This window comes from Falco biarmicus, chromosome 2 (assembly GCF_023638135.1).
Source record: "Falco biarmicus isolate bFalBia1 chromosome 2, bFalBia1.pri, whole genome shotgun sequence".
In the NCBI taxonomy this organism is placed as follows: domain Eukaryota; kingdom Metazoa; phylum Chordata; class Aves; order Falconiformes; family Falconidae; genus Falco; species Falco biarmicus.
Window position 1 is genome coordinate 117,845,707 of NC_079289.1, and position 21,794 is coordinate 117,867,500.

At 43.3% G+C, this 21,794-nt stretch overlaps 1 protein-coding gene across 1 annotated transcript; it reads right to left on the bottom strand.

Annotated features, from left to right (window-relative positions):
* Positions 1-312: 312 nt before the first annotated feature.
* On the bottom strand, positions 313-12,323 carry TAGLN3 (transgelin 3). The gene is made up of 5 exons (XM_056329614.1): positions 11,938-12,323; positions 11,323-11,504; positions 10,311-10,485; positions 5,067-5,169; positions 313-870 (listed from the first exon to the last, which is right to left on the bottom strand). The coding sequence occupies exons 2-5, from the start codon at positions 11,500-11,502 to the stop codon at positions 729-731; spliced, it is 600 nt and encodes a 199-aa protein (XP_056185589.1). The 5' UTR covers positions 11,503-11,504; positions 11,938-12,323; the 3' UTR covers positions 313-728.
* Positions 12,324-21,794: the final 9,471 nt, after the last annotated feature.

Here is a 21,794-nt window from a genome sequence, read left to right on the forward strand (position 1 = left end):
AAAGTTTGCTGGCTGCAATCAAGCCAGCACACCAGGCCAAGGGAAATCTGAGCTAAATCGGGTGGGACTCCATGGATCAGTCAGCGGATAATGTATCTTTTCTTGTTGGGAAAATACACCGGGCGTGCCTTTAGACAAACACTAAACTGAACACGTAACACAGACTGTAAACACCACAGCAAGGAGCCACTCGGAGAGGGCTCTGGGCTAGAGACAGATCGACCTTTCAAAACATTTAACTCCTTGGCACTGTACCACGTGGTCGCTGGTTTTAATTGCTTTTACCTCTTTTAAATAACGAGTCTAAGAGGCGTCTTTTATTTCTCTTTATTCTTAGGTCAAACGATATCATCACTGAATCGAAGAACGAGGTTACTGGTTGAAATACAAGTGCGGCGTGAGACAAATACAGAAGATAACACTCTGCAAATAAATTAATACAGAATAATTGTCTTTGCATAGTTCAGAAGTGAAAAGTAGGAGGCAGCAGTGCGCACGTGCTGTGAACTGACACACACCACCACGAAAACCCAAGTTCCTAGATGAACTCTGGCAGCTGCAAATAAAACAAACCAAACCAAAAATACCCCAAAACCTTAGAGAGCGCTAACTATTAAAAACCAGGCAGAAAGGGAACTAATGAGCTTTTTTTTTTCTTTTTCTTATTTTTTCTTTTTTTAACAGACCATGCTGCAGAAGGAGTGCTTTCTCTACAGACAGAGATGCTTTTAGATAATCTGCCTTGGCATCCCATAGCCTGTCATACCCGACTGTGATGCTCCTTTGTTGCTGCCCATCTGAAGGCCTATTACGTTCTGTCCCTGACGAAGCTGCTCTTCTGAAAATCCTCGTCGATTCTGCTGTGCTTTCCTGTCCAGATGCACACAAAAAAAGCAATGTACACACATCCCATCATTCTGCGTACGCCCAGAAGATCATGAAAAGCAATCTGAAACTGGCTTATGTTAACAGACGTGCCCCCTGTAATGGAATATTTCATTTGCACCATCCCACGGGCTGGACAATACTGGCTGGGGTAATTCTTTCCTGCAGTTAGTTAGAAGTCACGCTCTAGTCAAACCTACAACACTTCAGGTTTTCACCGTACCGCTTCTTCCAGAACCCCAGGGGACCTCCCCAGCAGCCCTAACAGGTAAAATATTTATGTAGTGCTGCATATGACACACATGATAGGGTTAATTTGTGTTAAGCCCTGTATCTCTTAATAGCTGTAGTTCATGGGATCTTATCAATGAGACGCTTACCTGTGCTGTAATGCAAGTTGATGCCCATCTAGAGCAACAGTACAAATTGGTATAATTTAACTCAGTGGAGTAAATAAGAGCTGAAGGTACCCAGAGGAACAACGGGTCAGAGAAGTGACTTGCTCATTTTCCCAGGGCGAATGATGGTTGCCCGCAGCAAACAATTGCTCTGTTGCCACTTCTAGATGTCTCTCCTCTAAGCAATAGACTTTCCCTTTGCACCTGTGTCTTAACTGTCGGACAGTCCTTTATCTTCTGTCAAAACATACTGACCACTTTTGTTCGGTGTCCCTGGTCTCAAAAGCCCTTTGAATCAATGAACCTTTGTTGGAGTTTAAAAGGAGCCTCTTTTCCCTGAGAACAGCACTGAGGGCCAAAGCGGCGGTTAAGAAGCAGCACAAAAGTTTGTACCCTGCTGCCTTGCGAGAAACTGTTCACCCTGGATTAATCTTCAGTTACACAAGGTGGGAAACCCAAGTAATTTACAAGGGAGAAGGATCAGCCTGTGGCTACCAAATAAGCTGTAAGAGCTGGCGGAGCCCCTTACTGGGGGAGGCTTTCAGTCCACCGGACTCAGCTCCCACCCAGTGCCCATCTTTCTCCCTGCTGCATCTGTTTGTCCTGGGATCAGGTTTCCCTGCGATATGGCATCAGTTTCAGTTCCCCTTTTCCTCCCCACCCCACCGCTAGATGAGAATGCTAGATTAGGCGCCTGCTGTGATTGAAAACCATCAACACGATCCTCTCGGTGAGGGTCCGATCCTGTACTGTGCTGAGCATCCTGGCTCAAGTCCAAAAGAGCACTTCAACTCTTCGCTAGGCTCAGGGTGTCCAGGACATCACAGAAGAACCCATGTTGGTATGAAAGCCCAGAAAAGCAGAAAAGTGAGAAAAATCCGCAGGAAACCAGTACCGACCTGTCATTTTTCTGGACGGGTCTCCAGGGTTAGTGTATAGACGAGCCGGGGGCTTACAGGAGCCCGTGGCAGCCTCTGAGGTGCCCCAGTGCTTGCCAGAAAGCACGAGGTTGGGAGGGGGCACGCAGAACCGGCGGGGGCTCAGACAGCAGCCCCCTCACACCGCTGCTTAATTTCTTCTCCAGAACACATACACAGGCACCCAACTACTGCCAGGATCTCCATCAGAGGATGTTTTCAGAACTACTCCTATTACCTAATTGAATCTCAGGTTCACTGTCTGCCTTTATTTTAATTAAAATCCCAGGAACACGGTCTATTATTTTGTTCTGTTTCCTGCTAGAATTTTCAGCTGCGTTGTGGAGTAATTCCACAGAAAGTTGAAAAGTAACTGAACAAAGGAAAAGAAAAAAAAAAAAAGAAAGAAAAAAGAGAACTGCAAAGAAGAAATAAAAAGAGAGACTAAAGGAAAGCCTGGATATGCTAATACAAGTTGATTACATATACAGTTTGGATCACATGGTGTAATTTTTATCATTCTAAGGACGACATTTAGTACATGATGGTCAGACAGGCAGCACGCACTTACGTTTTGCTTTTAGACAGATGGAAATGGCCTTAACTGAGACTGCAGAAAAAGAGGTGAGGGCAAGTCTGTTCTCAGTATTCTCACTACATCAGGTTCTGTCTGGCCTGTCCGCCACCACCTGGTATCCCCCTGCCCACAAATCGAGCCCACCAGAGCTGTTAATTTTTTGTGCCGACTTTACAGCAGTGCTCACGGTTGCCAGCCCGCAAGGTAACAGCCGTGGCCCCAGGAACCTCACCAGGGTGTGCAAGGAGCAGGGGGTCGGGCCTGGTGGGACCGGGTATGGGAGACACTGGCAATGGAAAGTTAAACATTTTGGCTCGAGTGTGGGGGTATCTCAAGCACTGTAGGTCCCTCCATGGACATCCCTGTTCCCTTTAACTTTGCCTTCTTTCAGGAATCAGCCTGAAAGCCCTGACTCATTAACACTGGGTGGCAATGAGAGGGCTTGGTCTGCCTAGGGGGATGGGTAAGCTACTGAGAAAACAGCTCCTGGTACACAAGATGGTATTTCCTTATAGAAATAACCTCAGTTTTCCTTAAGGCGTTGGCTATAAAATGGTATTTCAGGGGCTGCAATAGTATGGACTGGCTATCCAAGCAGTACGGGCAGGACAAACAGCGAGAAAGGAGGTGATCACATCTTCATTTATGCCAACAAAAACTGTTCCCACCACAATTAAGGGTCCAGATGAAAATTAATTTTTCCATGTAGGCCTTTGTTTTCATTACATAAAACAAATAAGCCTGTCTGGGTCATAGTGACTTCATGTCTGGTTTAGATTAAAGCATGTAACTAGATTTGAACCCAACTTTAAACCCAATTGTATTCTGCAAATACAAATCTATTTGTGCACTATACTAAGTTAATTTAAACTAATTCTGTATAAAGAATGCATAGGAGTTTGCACTTATTCACCTAAAATTCAAGTCTCCCTTAGCCTCGCTTAAACCAGCTCAAGGTTTAAGACAAACCAAGCAAAGTCGGCTTTACTTCTGCTGAGCCCCACCTAGAGCTCAGACAATTCAAGGAAAGCAAAGACAAGCAGCAGCACTCTCTTCGTTAACGTGCCTCAGACATTTTGGCAGATGGATGGCAGAATCCATGTCAGATGGATGGCAGAATCTCATGTCAATAATATGCCTGAGGGGCAGGAGGGCTAACTTAGGAGGATTTCCTTTTCTTCCTGTCCCTGCTTCTCAGCCTCCCTAGCCAAAATAAATGGAGTTTTAGAGCACATAAACAGCTTTGCCAAGACAGAAAATTCTTCACAGATAACTGGTACTCCCCAAGAAAAAAGGTGACTAGGAAATGAAATCATTTTTTGTTTGATGAACAATGGAAAGAGGCTCATGCCTCCTCTTTGCTCAGTAAAGGGGTCACTGTACGGGGTTTTGCAGACACCCGCGACGGGCTTGTCTTCATTAGTCTTTCTCTCTGTTATCTGACGTGAGGCAAAAGTACACTTCTCCTGCCAGCCACTCTTAGGACACACAAATCTGCATGGCTGCTGCCATTTTCGTTCCCTTTTCTTCGTAAATGGATATAGAGGATTAGCCGAAGCTGCTAAACAGATTACTGTCATCAGAACTGAATTTCCTAAGTATTGTTGCTCTCCTTCTAGTGAATAAAAGTCAGGGATAACATCAGTGGGCAAGAAAATCACGCCTTTTCTTCAGTGATCAGCGTGGGCCCCTCACACAGCAAGACGGATATACCACAAAGGTGCCTGGAGCAGGACGCTGCACTCCTCCCTGGGTGCTCTGCTGAAAGCCACCCACCCAGCAGGGTGCCCCCACACAGACGTCCACACCAACAGAACCTCTAAGAGCCTTGTTCAAAAGGGATGCCTCCAGGAGGCAGTCAGGGCTGGAGCCAGGGGCAACGTGCTCCTTCGTCCTGGTACCAGCAGTGCCGTCCTGGCGCTGGGGCAGGCAGGACACGTAAGGGTGGTGTGATGGGGCTACATAAGGAAAGGCTGCGCTGCGCAGCTCCCACGGGGCTCCTCCCCAGCAGCCCGGGGGCTGTAACTTTAGGCTGACAAGATATCATAAGACGTGCGCCTAGCAGTAATGCTGGTAACTGGGAACCAGCGAAGGGTAGAAAATGTTGCTGCCTGATTAGGTCTTTGCTTCCCTCCTCTAGACTCTGTAGAGAAACCCCCTCCATTACAAGGAAACTTTGGAAAGACTCTTCCCTTCCTTTTCCAATAAATTTCCTTAAAGCATAAAAGGCAGACGATATTACCAGTTTCCCGGGAAGACAGCTCTGAGCAGCTGTGCTTTGGACTTTACCTGTGAAACCAGGATGGGTCCCCTTTGTAGCAGCCGTCATCCTTGGTGACTGCCAAACTGCCTAGAGCCATTAAGGTTCTCTGCACTGCTGCCATGTCCTTCCCTAGAAAGCCAGACAGAGAAATTAATATAAGAAATCCTTGCACAACAAATTGCTTGGCACATTGATAAACAGTCTTATCCAACGTATTAATAAACTCCCTCAGCTGCTCTGCAAAAGTGCATTAATAACATTATAAACACTATTTTACTGTTGCTGAAATGGAGTTAACTGACATGCAAGATCTTATTAAAAGTCATCAAAGGGACAGCTTCAAATCAAAACTTAACAATTCAGACATTTCCAGGTTTCCAGGCCTCTGGCTATTTTAGTGCCTTCCCCCGTACTATTTTAAATCCTTCTAGATAATCCTTTTGGCAAAATCCTCTCCTAAGAAGAGACGATTTTTGTGTACAAAGAAGGGTAATATACTCAGTAAAACGTGGCTGGAGGAGAACTGTGTGTTAAATAACAGTGCTGTGTCTCTAGTTTCTTCAGCTGTAAACTGGTAAAAATGATCCCATCATTTAACTCCTGGCAATTCCAGACAGTCCGTGTGCTAACAGAGCTCACAGCAGTCCTGGAGAGCTCCTGTGCAGGTAACTCGTATCAGTCCTTCCCAGTTTAACCATCAAACCACCTCCCAGATCCTTCCTACCAGCTTCCTTTCTCAGGCTGCCAAAAATGGATGCTCTGCAGCTTTGTACCTTCGGTTCCTGCCATCCAGGCCAATGTTCTTCCACTTCTCCCCTATGCTACCTCGCTTCATCTCGCGTTTCAAAAAGTTAGGGCTCACCTCATCTTTGGCTAAGTCAAAGTTACATGTTCGGCCATCACTAATTGTTTAGGTTCCCTCCATAAACAACTGTGAGAGAAAAGCTTCTGAGGGGATGATTTATCCCACCTGCACTCGGTGAGGTCGCCTGTCACTTGCTCAGAGACACGCCTTCCACACCGCTGAAACCTCACCAGGTTTGCAAGAGCGCACCTTACACCTTCGAAATATAAGGCTCATTTTCTATACAGCTTTGCATTTAAAAAATGGCATCCCCTCCTTCCGAAAGGAGGACAATAAATAAATTTTCCTTTTTGGACAACATCTTTTGCTGCTTCCTTCAGTGAATTAAAAAAAAATAGAAAGAACCAAGCAACACACACCCCCCAAAAAAAACCAACAAAGAAAACCCCATCAAAAAAACAAACAAGGAAGACATGGAGATTTTAAAAAAATTAAGGTAGCTCCTTTTTTTCTTGGTTCTTCCCTTGGCATTTTGTCACCTGGTGTAAAAAGGGCAGGGAACATAAAGACATCACAGTCAGACAGACTAACTCATTACCCAATCCAGACATATCAATTTTCGGAAAACTTTCTAGCAAAAATGAGTTGCAGCACGTATTTCCAATTGTGTAAGGTGGTAAGTTGCTGGAAATCTCTTTTTGCCTCTCCCTTTGTCTGAAATCCTTCCGTGTTTCTATGACTCCCCTCCTTTTCATTCTCTTCCAGTTCCTCCTCTTTCCTAAAATAATTTCTCTAGTTAACAGATCTGATTTCGACTGTAAGTTTTTCACATGGGAAAATAAGTAATTCATAAAAACATGAGATACTAGAGACATGATGATGATGATAACAGATTTCAAAAATACCTCCAGTGGACCAATACTAATGAAAATCGCTGTAGGCCAGCTGAGTGTCGAGGGGAGCGAGCACTGCACATTCGGTGTTTATGTTTATGCATCACCCTGATTACAGGCAGATGCAGTTCAGGACTTTTGGTTCATACAAACCTAAACGTGTAACGCACCGGCTGAGGTGAGGAAGACACCCTAAAACTGAAAACATTTAGCAGCTTCCAACTGTAGCTGTCATACAGCCTATTAAAGCTTCTAGCAACCCTATCTGCAGGGGACCGTTTGCTCCGAAAACCAATTGTCAGCCATCCGGAATCCTCGTTTTCCTGTATTTGGTAACACAAACTGCATTAGATGGGGTCCTCGCTTAAGAGGGCAGCTGAAGACCCGACATCCCACACGTGCACGTACACAGGGGCACATGGAAGAGCGCGAGGCAGCAGCACTCCGAGCTCCCCAAAGCAGCAGATGTACCATATGCTGTAACAGATGCCACATACAACGTCCTTGGGATGCCTCCCATATAACGAGGAGCGCGGTGACTGCCTGGGATGAAGAGGGATGTGAAGAAGGATTTAAAAGCGAATGAGCTGAATAATGATGGCAAGCACAGAAAAAAAAAAAAAAAAAGAAAAACGAAACAAAGGACGGGTAGCAAACTATGACGATCAGCCTCGCGGAGCCATCTGGCAGCTCCCCCCGCTCTGCACTCGGCTCTGCTTTATTTGTCAGTGGTGAGTGGGAGACGCTGGAGGGGAAAAACAGACCGAGTGGGAGCCAAGTGCCACGTGACAAAACAAAGCCACGGCTACGGCCCTGTGTCACACAGCCTCCTCGCTGCGTATGAGGGGTGCTGCGGGTGGGAGAAGACCCCAAAGCCATGTGGTCTTATGACATCTGCCCCCTCCCAGAGAAGGGTGCGAGGGGCTCGATGGTCAGCGGAAAAATTTTACATTTCCAGGGAGAAAGTCACCTAACGCTGCAGCCAGGTGACAGAAGGGATCATACACACTCCCCGAAGCCAGGCTTGACTCTGGCATTGCAGAAAATTGCGGTCAGTGCCTCTCCTCAGCTCCTTCATTGACAGCTACGTGGGCTGCCTGCCCGGCCCCCAGCCTCAGCCTCCCTGAATCACGCTGCAGGGACCCACGCCGACAGCGCTTCTCCTGCATCTTCAGTATCCTCTGCAGCGTGCTTTGAATAGCACAGCCTCGTAGAGGATCTTGGCACTGCCTGACCAAGGAGGAAGGGACCTCTGCTCGCTCCTTGTGCTAAGCCTTTCTCTTTGGGGGAAACCTGGCTGGAAGGCTGCCTTCTCCAGGTCAAGAAAGGGGAAGGTTCAAACCCAAAGATGGAGAATTGATCTGCGTCGTATTCCTGAAATGCCTTTCTGTAAAGGTTGAACAAGTACCCAGAGGTACAGCTGCGTCTTGCCTGCCTGGAAATATACAGGGGAGAGATTTGTAAAAACCACAGTGAACACAGTATCTTAGGCATGGATTAGGGAAAGCTGCTCAGCATTTATGTAAGAAAGGACCAAAAGAGAGGTGATACTTCTCCTGGACCAAGAAGTCACAGAGATGCAGAAAAATGCACCAGATGGACTGAGTGAGTTTGAAACAGCCAACAGCAGATTGCATCCTAAAACATTTTCATTAATCATTACTAAGAATTACAAAGCAAAAGCTCTCGGAAAACAATTAGTGCCAGAGAAAAGCTGTTTTTCAGTCACACATACTTTTCTTTCCCTATAAACATACGTTGACATCTCTTTCTAAAGAGGTTACGGTGTGAGGTATAGGAGTGCTGTAATTAGGAAACTGTGAAAAAGAGACTGTCCTTTCTGTCCAGCTAATGCATCCAGGTTCAGACAATTCAGCCCTGAAGCAGCACGGATGCCAGAGGTCAGAGCTATGGTTAGACATAAAAAGCTTGCAGTGACTCACTGCTGGAGAGACATACTGTTTCATCTCAGCACTGAAATGAGCAGCAGGACGGATGAAAAGGGAGTGGGAAAGTGAGGAGACACAGATTAGTTTCGGGAAGTCCTAAAATAACAGCGGAGAAGAGTCTTGTATGTCTCCTTCCTAGGTTCCCGTCTTCTGGAAGTTACCAGCTTTTTTTCCTTACATCTGTTGAAAGAAGGTGATGAGTGAAAGGAAATGAGGAGAGAGCCACCATCATTAGGAGCTTTTTGTCTTCAAAGCAAGGCCTTTTCATTGTAAGGATCGTTGTACCATACTTGCATTTGCATGGTGTGAAGCCGTTATGAAATGCAAAAGACTGCAAAGAACAGCATCTGCAACGAGCTATTATCATCCCTTACAAGATAGATGGAGCTTCTCTTTCAACAATCTGCTAGGCTGCCGGCGGGAGGGTGTTACTCCAGGGAAGCAAAAATCCCTTAAATTTAAGACATTTAAAGGGAGAGCGGATGAAACACTAAAGACTGGATGGGAAGAAAAAATCCTGCCCTTGTGCCCAAAGGCAGGACTTGTCAAGCAAATCCTGAAAACCCTCAGAACATTACAGATCCCAGCAACTCTGGCAGTCAGCGTACCCTTCCCTTCTAACCCACGCATGAAGAGCTCCCCAGTCTCCCCCTCCTCGAGCTGTCCTCCAAAGCAGTAAGCTCTTCCACGTATCCTGACGAATAGACGCCACTATTTTTGCTCCGTGTGTGGTCCCACACAAACTACGCTGACCAGTTTTCCCAGTGGCTTGTTCTCTTCTCTCCACTGTTTCATGCTCACGGCAGATCCTGACCCTTTCACCACCCTCCAGCTGTCCCCGCTCTGAGCCTCCACACAAAGCATTCTGCATCACCTTGCCCGGAGAGACGCAGGGTATACAGTGCCTTTGGTTAGAGCACCGGGAAGGGATGCAGCACCACAGAAGTGGGCAAAACCAGCCACTCAAATGCACAAATGACTCAGCTCTTCAGGAACTAGAACGCTCAGTTTCCATTTTGAGCACGGGATGGAGATGGCCTTCACCCGGCTTTAGTGCAAAACCCCAGGGGTACTCTGGATTTTTTTGCTGTTGCCATAGTGACCTTTCCTAAAAGACTGTATCCTTAGAGAGAGATGCTCAGCTAACATGGTGTTAGCAGTGAGTTTTGCTTCTTGCTAGTCATAAATGAGTCCTCATAAGCTTCACAGAGGCATAGATGCTCCTGGGAATGCATTTTATAGCTCTAATTTAAGCTTTGCTTATAATTTGAAAACAGCAATAAAATCTCCTCATCAGAAAATAAAGGGTTTCTATATTTGCTATTAGAAGCCATTTACTTGGAAATCATTAGCATTTGTTTTATTAGGTCTGTGGATTTCTATCAGAATGATGGGCTTTGGGGTAACACATGAGCCTGGAAAGGGCTCCGGCTGCCCTCAGGGTAGTATAAATCCCTCAGAGGAGATAACGCATCACCGGAAGAACATGGTAATGAGGTAAGGCAAACAGAAACAAAAGATGATTACATTAAGGAATATGCCTTAGACAAAATGCACTGTTGCAATACGTCAAAGCAAAATAAAATGAAGACTGCAAGCTGTCTTCCAGTTTATTACTTTTACCTTCCCATAAATCCACTGTCTGGAAAATATCTGTTGTTCGTACTCCGTAGATTTCAGCAGCTTTTAAGAACTGAGAAATTTGCTCCATCTGCTTGAAAGCCATTTTTGATTCAGAGATCTTTGCAATGGGCTCATTTCCCTTTGGATGCAAACTGTTTATTAACTTGCATAACAGCTGAGAGAGAAATTAGAGAGAGAAACAAAATTACAAAGCAGTTACCAAACTGGAAGTCAATTTCCACACGTGAAATGATGCTGCAAAATGCTTTTGACCAGGTCAGTTTCTGTCAGGGACATGATTTCTTCAATTGAAAACAAAGAAGTGAACTGATAATAATAAAAGTGTATTATAAATGCATTAAAGCTTTCATTAACTGATGGCAATAGCCCGACCAGATAAATCCTAATCTGCTAGAAACAACAAAGCAATCACTGGTAAAGGTTATATAACAACTGACAGAGAAGAAGCCACATGCCCGAGCCAAAAAAATAAGCAATATCAATTGAAATATTGTTAAAGTCACTTTGGCAGAGATTCAATGATTAGCGTATTCTTACAGCCCACTGCAAACAGCAGCATCTGCCTGTTGTTCAATAAACCAATGGAATATAATGTTTTAGCTACAGAATTATTCCGAAGAAGAAAACCGTTATGACATAACCCAATCCTTCAGATTTTCTGTCTCTCTTCGCCTTTCCCTGTAAAGACTGTTTGTTTCTTAAAGAGAAAAGTATACTTTTAAAACAGATCTCATTTAACTGTATCAGATGCTGAAGGAATGAGTCATACTCATATGTAACATGCATGACTCATAAGAATCAGAAGTACCGTGCACTCGTAAAATAATTATCTTCTGAGATTAGGACTCCTGGTCAAAGGGAAATAAATCAGATGCTGATATCTATTTCTGCACTGGCTATGAGTTCTGACCAGTTTAGCTGCATCAAGACAGAAAATAAGGACACTGTGCATATAGACACATGCAAGTACGTAACTGGACAAAACACTTACCGTTCCATCCATCAACCAAGTCTGAAAATGTTGCCTTCCAGGAGGAGGGTGCTCTATCTGCTCTCCACACTGTACAACAATCCAGTTCACCAGCCTAGACTCTAATTCCGGGTCATATTTCTGTTCAATCTTTTCCTGAACTTCTCGGCTTAAGCCATAGCTTGGTCCTCTGTTAGCCATCTCTGGAACGAAAGCAGAACTTACTTGGTGGGTAGAGTCCTGATCTGCGGCTTTGAAGTACACACCGGAGAATTAAATATTAAAAGAGTGAGCAGCCTGCCCTATACGTTAGGCAGTTGAACAGATGTTCATCAACACTGAAAGTAACTGCATGGCACCGGTTATAACTGTTCTGCAGAACAGGGGAGGGATCAGCGAGGGAATATCCTTTTCCAAAAGCACAAATCAGCTACAACATTCTTTTAAAAAAAAAAAGAAGGTAAAAAACAGCAGCCCCCCCCCCCCCAAAAAAAAAACCAAAAGCAGCAAAGCAAGATTTAAAACACAGCAGGTTTTAAAGAGAAGCTTCTGCTATGATGACAGAGAATACAATAAGAGTTCTCAGATCAATGTTAAAGCTGCCTGCAAATCCAAAAGCACTTTAAATTTGCCTACCTAATACTTGCTAATAAGGAGGAGGTTGTACATGGGCACTCGAGCAATCCGATTAAAGATGCAGTCAGGGTCTTCCTCAGCTGAGATGCAGGGATGGATATCCAGCGACCAGCAAACCGAAAAGCCTTGATGAATTTAAGAGACGGAGGCTGCCACAATGCCCTGCTGCTGCTGCAGCATCGTGATTTGAAGAACAGTGTATTGATTTGATTTTCCTCACATATGAGGAGGGTCAAAGCAGGGGCGTTGCTAAGAGCCATTCAAGGGGCCTGCCTACTCAGTCACAGCCTGGGGATCCTGTTTATGTCACCCATCTGCAGTCTGTTTTCATGCATGTTTCCTCAGCCCCGTGCTGTTCACACTACAGCCTCAGTTTTACTCCACCTAGTCTGCATCAACCCAAACTGCAGCAAGCATCCCAGTGCCAGATAGTTAGAAACACAAACAGAGGCACTTCACCAGCTCTGTTAAAGGAAGGTAACAGAAATTACTACACATGTCGTTTGTTTTTAATCACAAAGCAGGAGCAAAACCTTTTTCTCCCTGTTCTGCATCACAATGCTAACAGGCTTAGAGCGCGAAAAACAACGTCTCCTCTTCCCTGTTCAAGTGCTGATAAAAAGTTTCAACAAGGGGGCAACAGGAGAAAAAGTCAAGGAAGAGAAGGCCGGTAGCAGAATATTATTATCACCCTATCATTAGTATATATTAGGCTATCAAATAGCGCAACAGCGTCCCAGGAAAGCCACTTGCACCACTAAAACCAAGGGGAAATCACCAAAAACTAGCAAACCTACAATAAAAGCACAAGGATCGTATTTTCTGCTGGGATGAGTCAGCATACCTTCAGTGACAGCAAGGGAGCTATGCCCATGTACGGCAGCTTAAATTTTGATTATACCACTGCAGTGGTGGGAGGGGAGAGAAGGCAAGTTAAGACAAGAGACTCTTCTTCTGGTCTGACTTGTACAGATTTCTCCTTTATGAAATAAAATCATTTTGCTCCTCTCCGAGTTGCACCAGACTTTCTCAAACATCTTTTGTCCATGCTGTATTATCCACCCTGCTACGAAACAGTTGCCTTTTGGCAAATGATTCATGTTCAGCTTAATATGACAGGAGGTTAATAAACCTGAGGTGGATTCACAATCAGCTTTGCCAACAAAAGGCCGCCTGCTGCATTTAAAAGGAAAAGGAAGAGGGAAAGGAATACAGCTCCTTGTGTATTTACCTGATAATGGTCTCTTCATCCATTACTTTTCCATTTTAAGACCATGAATTCTCAGATTTATATTGCTTTGGATGCTGCTGGGCTCGAGCAGACTCAAGAGATGAAAAATTTAATAGATGACCTCATTTATTGTTGTCCTCCACAGACATTTCATTTAGTGCTTTCTCTTCTCTGCACTGGTAGTTTAAAAACCCTATGAAACATCAGATTACATAACTCGGAGCATGCTACGTGACAGGGCCACCACTCGAGCACTTTCCGTCCCAGCGAACGCGCTGTTGAAGGCACAGCAAACGCACAAGGCACCGAGACTGCGAGCCAGGCCGAGGGGTCAGAGGAGGACTACGCTGCAGCTGCAACAGGGAAAGGCAGTACGTGAGCTGGACGTCCTTTCCATTCAAGCAACTGTTACAGGCCAGGCCTTACACTCTTCGGCCAGTGCCACAAAGAATAAGAAGCTTTATTTTGCACTTTCAGATCTTTTTGCGTTCTTCTGTTTGGAAGGGAGCTACCTGGGTTGCTTGGCTGTTTCTGGTCACACCAGGGTGTGCAGTGCTCACCGGCGATGAGATTTCATGAAAGCCACTTACCTTTGCATCAGCCTCTGACCCCCTTTCCTAACTTGGGGGCAGGAACAGGTAATCTAACTCTCCTAAACCGCAGAGCAGAGGTCTTACCCTTCACAGATGTTGGCTACACGACCTATTCTCCAGGCACCATTCCATACTGTGAAAGCTGAAAGGCAAAGCTTGTCCAACGGTATCAATTTTTAATAAGTCTTCGAAAACCAGGAAAGCTGCAGAGGATTGGAAAGATGCCAGCTCCCCACCAATATTTCCAAAGTACCCGTAATCAAATCATAAGCCTGCCTCTGTGCCATCAATCCTGGGAAAAACAATGGAATGATTTTTTTTTTTTTTTAAAGTGATAGTGTTGATGCAATTTGCTAAAAGCTCTGTAATACATTAGAGTAGGCTACTGCACGACACATTAACCAGGGAACGAAACTGATTCTGAAACAACATGACATATTAAAGAGAATAAAGCTGGCTAACTAGTAGGTCCTACAGCATGACTGTAACTGAAAAAAATCATTAATGATTGTACATATTTTTATTCAGTTTGTACACAAATGTGTTCCCAGCCCCAAACCATTTAATATGTTATTAGGAGTCACAAAAGAGATGTTCAGACTCCTAAGAAGACTCCAGCTCATGCAAGCTGTGATGAGTAAACAACAAAGAAAACTCCTTGAAAGCAGGCAAAAACGTGTCTCATGGCAGCCAAAGCTAGCCACAAACAGAAAAGTGCTTTTTAGAACGTAGCACTCTGTCCTACAGAAAAGCAGATGTTAGAAAAAAACCGAGAGTGTGATGGAAGATAAGCAGGTGGGCACAGATGCTGGGTAAAACACTGCGACTGGGAGGCTAGGCTAAATAAAACGTGGGAGGTACAACAGCAACGGGACTATCGCACCCAGTTCTGACAATCAGTCTCCACAAGAAAGTGGTGAAAGAATGACGGAAATTCAGATAGTCGCTCCAGTAACCGGAGGATTGAAAATGAGTCTTTACAGTAATCAATTCAGAAGAATTATCTGTTTAGCTCACCAAAACCAGAAGTTAAGAAATGGCAAGCCCGTGTGGCCACAAAGCCAAGAAGAACTGAAGAAACTCAAGCTTCTTCTGCTGGACACAAGCATATTAAAGCCTGATGGCTAGAAATGTGATGTGGGAGAAAGGGGCAGGTTTTCAGCAGCAAAGGTACTACCATTAGAACACTTTATCTACTTGCTTCCGAGGGGTTTTGTGCTCTTACTTTTCTTGATAACACAAGATTGGAACTTATGACTAAAAATAAGAGATGAAGCTTGAATTCTTGAGGTAGGATTTCATGCTCGCAAGCACTATGGCTCATCTTAAGCTTTCAGATAACCACAACATTACCCTACAAATATAAAATTTTTGTAAATCTATAAACAAACGCTGCTTACAACAACAAAACCGGTATTAATTACCTCACTACCCATTTAGAGCCAGGGTAACTCGACAGCTTTCAATGTCTTCCAACTGGAACAGAGAGGGAAAAGTAAAACTTATCCTGCTACGGAGCAACCCTTAACCTTTTCATTCGCTGTTTGGCAATTCACTCCTTAGAAAGAGCCTGGCAATTCAGCCACCCCAAAGCACCATTTTTCAAAGTACGCTGCGTCAACTCCCATCAGACAAAGCTATCCAGCAATTAGAATAACTGGGAAGTCCAGGCTCCATTTCCATGGTCCACCACAGGGCAATAATGGACCTTTCATAATTAAATTTTTAAAAAATTACAACATTTTCTAAAGCCATAAAACTGTTCACAGCACCTCCCTTCACAAGGAAACTTCCGAAGGGCTCCTGAAAGGTACTCCCTGCACACAGGCCTGTGTCATGATGTCACATTTTCTAGAGCTGCACAGAGGACGCCAAGGTTCGACACAAGCTCAGCGCAAGTACAGGGCCTTTTTCAGGGAGCGGCAAGGCCATGTAAGTGCTCTGCAGACCCTTTGTTTTATTCACAGCCTTGCTCTGTCGTAAGATCCCTGGAGATGTTCTACGCAAGAGAACCAGTCAGACTAGGGGGAAAAAAGCAGCCAGTGGAATACTGCCATCTTTTAACTCTGCAAACCAGAGATATCAGAACCAGGAGACAACATGCATTTGAAAAATTCTAACTTCCCCATCGATTTGAAATCTAAAATCTAAAAAGACAGAAAGTGCTAACTGAAGCAGGTATCTTCTCTTCAACCTGCAAAAGGGTTTCTTTGCCAGCTCTGAAGATGTTAAACCCCAAGCAAGCACGTGGTTTGAACACCTCAAAATTAGGATTAAAAGCGAAGTAATTCATGAAGGACCTTCCCGTTTGTGGGACTGAACAGAATGCGCTGACACTGCGGTCTGCAGACCAAGGCAGCTCCTAAGGCTGCCATGACCAGAAGTGTTCCTGAGATGCCAAAGTCATTGACCACCTTCCAGGCAACCTGCCAGCAGAAACAGTTACCACTCACCACTGGAAACCAATTCCTGTGGATATAATTGCCAGCATTCCTGATATTCAAGATGACCTTTGAGGTAAATTGTGCTTTTTAATTCTCAGGATCTTTTAAGTCTTGTGCTGAATTGACAGACTCATTGAAAGCAAACCAATGCATGTCATCGTATCAGGTTTTTTATCTGTCCCCAACAAAAACAATACCTTTTGAGAATTACTTTGGTTTGAAAATTACGCATTGCAATACACATTTACCAGCAGAACAGAAAAGTAGTAACACCATTATTTCACTGAAACATACATCAAAACAGATGGCAAGATTTATAAACAAACAAACAAACAAGATCAAACCCCCTAACTAAATGCTGCTTCTTATGATTAGGAAGTTAATTTTGCTGTCAGGGACTTTTTTCAATAGCTACTGTCCTTCGGGACTAGCACACTCCAGCACACTTTCTGCCAGTAAACCATATTCAACACAGAACAAAATCTTCAACCAGGAAGATTCTCCTAAGGCCCAGACCCGATGCCAGGCAGCCCGTGTCCTTCAGGGATTGCTTTTCTAGGACCAAAGTCCAGGCAGGCCATTAACATCGCTCCAACCTTTAAGTGTGCTACTGTCGGCATACCTTTGCCACAGCTACGAGCACCTGCTTCCACCCTGACAGGCAGCAGTGACCTTCTCATGTTGCCACGTGGGAGGCAAGCGGACAACGTGGTACAGGTCAGAAGGCCCAAAAAGAACGCAACCTTCCACGTGCTAGCCTAAAAACATTTTAATTTTGTATTTCAGTTTCAGGACCAAGTCACTGGAAGTTTTAGCAGCTGTCATGTGCTTTTCATTCCAAATATAAATGCAGAGTGAGTTGCAGCTTCTTGCCAAAAACAAATCAAGACACTGCAGCCGGCTAAGAACATGTCCATTCCTCACCCGTGAGCAGATCACAAACTACAATTACTGTGTCGTATGGAGGATGCCCATTTCTCTGTAATGGAATAGAAGCATTGGACCATACAGCGTACATACGCAGGACGTGAAAGACAGAGTACAAGGTCAAGTCTGCAACTAGACTGCAGCAGGTCCTGTAATTTCGATTTATGCGTAACACGGCCAACGCTGTAACTAACATTCTTCCGTTCAGGGCATATAGATAATGAAGGGAGATGAGGTCCTACAGTTACAAAGTAAATCTCAGCTATAAAAACTGACCTACGAGCAGTGAATCTGCGCAGTGTATTTTTTGACTGTCATCTCTGTCTCCTCTTCCCAACCATTACAGTAATCTCTTCCCCCAGAAAACACCTGCCAGGAGAAAAGCGACAGTGGCATTAAAACCATGTGCGTAGCAAGTTGCCTGCTACCAAACAGAATAGCTGAGCAGCCCCTGCCTTTCCTGTTCCTGCTTGGCAAGGGTGGAAGGGCAAGCATGTGCAATCATTTTGGTATTTCTGTATGCATTCCTTATGCAGCTGTTGAATTTTCACCAAGCTTTAGTGAAATTCTACATTCTCACACATCTGACTGAGTTTGCACATCAGCTCAAAGCAGAGATCGCTGATTTTAGAGACAGGTGAAACATGTAACTCTTCTAATTCCAGGGGAGCCTTTAACATAATTTTTTAGCATTATAAAAAAAGAAATAATATCTGAACGGGCCTCTCTAAAACAGCACAGCTGAGTAACTTAAAACCAAGGAAGTTCAAACCTCATTATTCCCCAGGACATTATTTTCTCTGCCACCTCCCCCCACCCCCCAGAGAAGGGGATAGCAGTCAAGAAGAAGCAACAAGCACAGACCTAATGCAGCGCTCTGACCAAGGCACTGGTTCAGAACACGTTGTCACTTTGTACTGCAGTACCACACTTCAGCAGCTGCTGACACACAGCTGCTTGAAAGTCTCTCTCTAAGCACGTTTTAATTTGGTATGAAAATATGGCACCATAAATCTTGTAGCCCCATTGAATAACAGTATGTCCAAGAGAGCACGTAATCAAAATTAACATAAAAATGAAACAGCAGGAGGCAGTTCTTGTAAGGCCTCTCCAGCTACTTTTCTTTGTGAACACTGCTTCGTTTGCATGTAGTGTTGAGGCAAGACAAAATAAGTTAGCTAAACTGAACCTACATGAAACACTTAATAGCATTTAACAAAAAAAAAAAAAAAAACCCCAAAAAACCAAAGCCACCCAATCCAGCTGAAGTGTGTAATATAAAGCCAAATGAGAAGAGACAGAACAAGTAGAATACTTGGCAAGATAAAAATACCTGTCTATAAAACCATCTATAAAGTACAGCTTAATATACACAGAATAAGAGCACTTGTTTGTTAGGAAACAAGTTGAATAAACTTTAGAGACTCTTTCAGCATATACTGGTCTATTGCAGAATTCAATCCCAAACACGGGAAAACATGCCTCATCATTTGCTTCCTTTTGAGAAGGCAAAATAGTTTGTTTCACAAGTTAAATCCCAAGTAGTTTGATTTCACAACAGATCTGAAATGAAAATGTTGGTAAGGACTAGTGACAGTCAAGGCCAGCTGGTAATGCTTTTGTTTCTTTTTAATGAAGACTATTATCTGCTTCTTTGGTATTATATGCTAATTAAGCTTCCTGCCTAGCTATAAATGTTTTTTGTTATTTACTTATGAAACTTGAATGACTAAAACTCCCCAGCAGGACGCTATGTATTTTAAGCATTACATGTAAGACAAATACCTTGAGGTGCTTATTCAACTAGTATTGTTTGATCAAAAAATCAACAACACGAGGAGCAGAGTTGCTCGGTTAGTATCCAGAACTTACTTGCCAGCCCCAACACGTCCCTACTACACTCAGTGACAGATGAGCCCAGAGGTGATTTGCAGGCCTGCCAAAAGTGAGAGACAATGAGAACGCTAACAACTTAGAGCTAAGGGTGCTAGTGAAAATAATTAACTGTAAATTAAGGTATTCTGACAAAACCAACCCCCATAAGCAGCACAAGTAGAGCTGGTAAATTTGAAAGCATAAGAACACCGATCATTTCGTGTGAATCACGCTTACTGCTGAAGAAATGTACATTGTATATTCACAAAATACTTTGTATTTGGCAGCAAATTAGAAGTCCATAAAAAAAGGGAAAAAAATCCAGAACATGAGAATTCATTACAAAGGATTTTAAGAATTTGCACCATGCAGACCTTTCCAAATGTGTCATACCCTAGTAATACAGTATTTCTAGGGAGGAAAGAAATACTTGGTTTTAATCACGACTAATACTGACATTAATTCACTACTTGGTTTTAATCATGACTAATACTGACATTAATTCACTACAAGGCATCTACTGGCAAAGATGAAAGAGATGCCACAGGCATTAACTCAGGGGACAAAACATAGTACCGAATCGAATGGCACCATAATATGTATTACATTATTCAAGACTGTCAAAACTTCCTGAGAGGTCAAGAGCTAGTCGCTGGTAGGATGTAAATCTCTCCGGTTATCATCTATCCCTTCTTGCAGGCAACTGAACATGCAGAGTTGACAGCAATCAAAATGTTGCTGACTTCCAGCATGGACATAAGGGAAAAGCTATGCTTGCAAAGAGAAATACCAATGGAAGTACTGGGGCAAAGGTAGAGGAAAAAGTCTGACTACATAATGCCTACCTCAGAGCCACCTCTTCATATTTAAGGAATATAGACTGAATTTAGAAAATGGTAAGCAAACACAGAGAGAAGGGCACTAGGATTCACTGAAGCTCAAAACACTACCTGGAATACCGCCTCTATGAAGAAAGCATCATCTCTGCCTTTGCATTGACACTTTACGTAGCACATTTTGGGTACACCTGTAACATAAATGCTACCACTAATCTCCATTTACCAAGCAGAGAAGGAAAACAGAACTACAAAACAAGTGGCAAAAAACACCAAACCTCCCTGGGACAAAGTTTCAGTATGCTGTGGTAGGAGCAACCGACGATGCAGCTTTATATCCTCAACAATTGCATCAACCCTGCTGTGCTGCCTTTTCCCACCTAATGTTATTACAGTAGAATAATGGGGCGGGGGGGAAGCTCCCTCCCACCATAAAAAAAACAAACCGCAACCCTGAAAACTACTTGCCCAGCTGCTCCCCTTCACATTTATTTTCAGCTATCTTGCTCTATGGCATTGTAACAAAAAGACCTTACCCATAAAATATCAATTATTTAATAAAAGCTAAGGTGAAGCTCGCTAGTTTATGCAGGCATATAAAGACTTCTCCCTGTCTGAAGTATTACAGGTAAATCGAACGTTTATCAGTATAACTCCCAATTAAAAACAAAATAGCTCAAATCTTCTCCACTACTGAAATAACTTGAATAACCGTGAACAAAAAGTCTATCTATCACAAGTGGTAGCTTTGGGCCTTAATTAAAATTAATGACTTTGGAATTACTGCAGCCTGCTGTTTTCAGCTTTTCCTTCCATTAAAAGACAAAGCAATCTAAGACATGACAAAGGTGGATTTAAAAAAAATAATCACAGGTAAGCTAAGAGCAAAAAGTTTTGAAGTAACCTAATTTTGATTTGACTGTGTCTTTAAAAATCACAAAGTGTATTTTTCGGGCTTTATCAGATGTAAGTCACATGAATACGTAGAAAGATAACTGTTTAACATTAGATAAACATGAACACAGCTCAACCTTCAAGAAGTGGCTGAGTAATTTCCATAAATTATCTGAACTAATTTTTCTCAAAAGGAAAAGCTTTAGGAAGTAGTGAGTTGCATATTCATAGACAGAAAAGAGTCTACTCCATAAACAGAAATACTTTGGAAACAAGATTTCATGGAATGTTGCAATTCCTCGAACAAGTATCCTGAGCAAGACCGAGTTAGGGAACTGGTACACTTGAATTAGATGGTTTGCATTTAAACTAGAGCCACCTTTCTTTACTCTCATACCAGAATTCAAATTTTTGTGCATCACAGCTGCTTCTTTTTTTTGCTGTATCGAAGCCTAAATAAAATTGTACTTCACAGGAACTCATCTGAAATTTACGGGCTTTTTGGTTTGTTGCTGGTTTTCGGGGGTTTTTTTTGGGTAGTAGTTCGTGTTGGGTTTTTTTTAATTAAAAAACACTACCTCAGAGAAGCTCTATACAAGGTACTTCTACTGACAATGGTAACACTGAAAATTACAAACTCTGGAAATACTTTACCCCCCGGAGCTTTAGTCTTTTAAGGCAACACTCGTGATGCCATTTACTACTTAAAACAGTAAAGCCAGAAACAACTTTTGACTGATGCTTTCTATGAAGGCCAGCCTGAACCAATTCTAGCCTCTCCCCTAACTTCCACTCTCTCTTTCAACTGTATGAATGGCACCATAATTCTGGACAAACCCTAGGTAGTTTTGCAATTAAATCATTTTACTATTAAATTCTATAGATCTACATTACAAGAATTATCCAACTATCAAGTTTCATTTACAAATTTTCAGAAATTTGTTCTTCAGTTACTAGGAACTGGAAGACACTGTTCCTAGTAATCTACAGTTCTCAAGCCATAGAAAAGAGGCCGTGACGCCCTGTGCTGCTGTACTCCTCTCAATTTAAAGAAGTT

Bases quoted from the DNA above. Each gene is read 5' to 3' on its own strand.
- TAGLN3 (XM_056329614.1), bottom strand. From the start codon at position 11,502: ATGGCTAACAGAGGACCAAGCTATGGCTTAAGCCGAGAAGTTCAGGAA. The intron at 10,486-11,322 runs GTAAGTGTTTTG...TTTCTCTCTCAG, and splicing joins CTTGGTTGATGGATGGAACG to CTGTTATGCAAGTTAATAAA. The intron at 871-5,066 runs GTAAAGTCCAAA...GCATCTGGACAG, and splicing joins GACCCATCCTGGTTTCACAG to GAAAGCACAGCAGAATCGAC.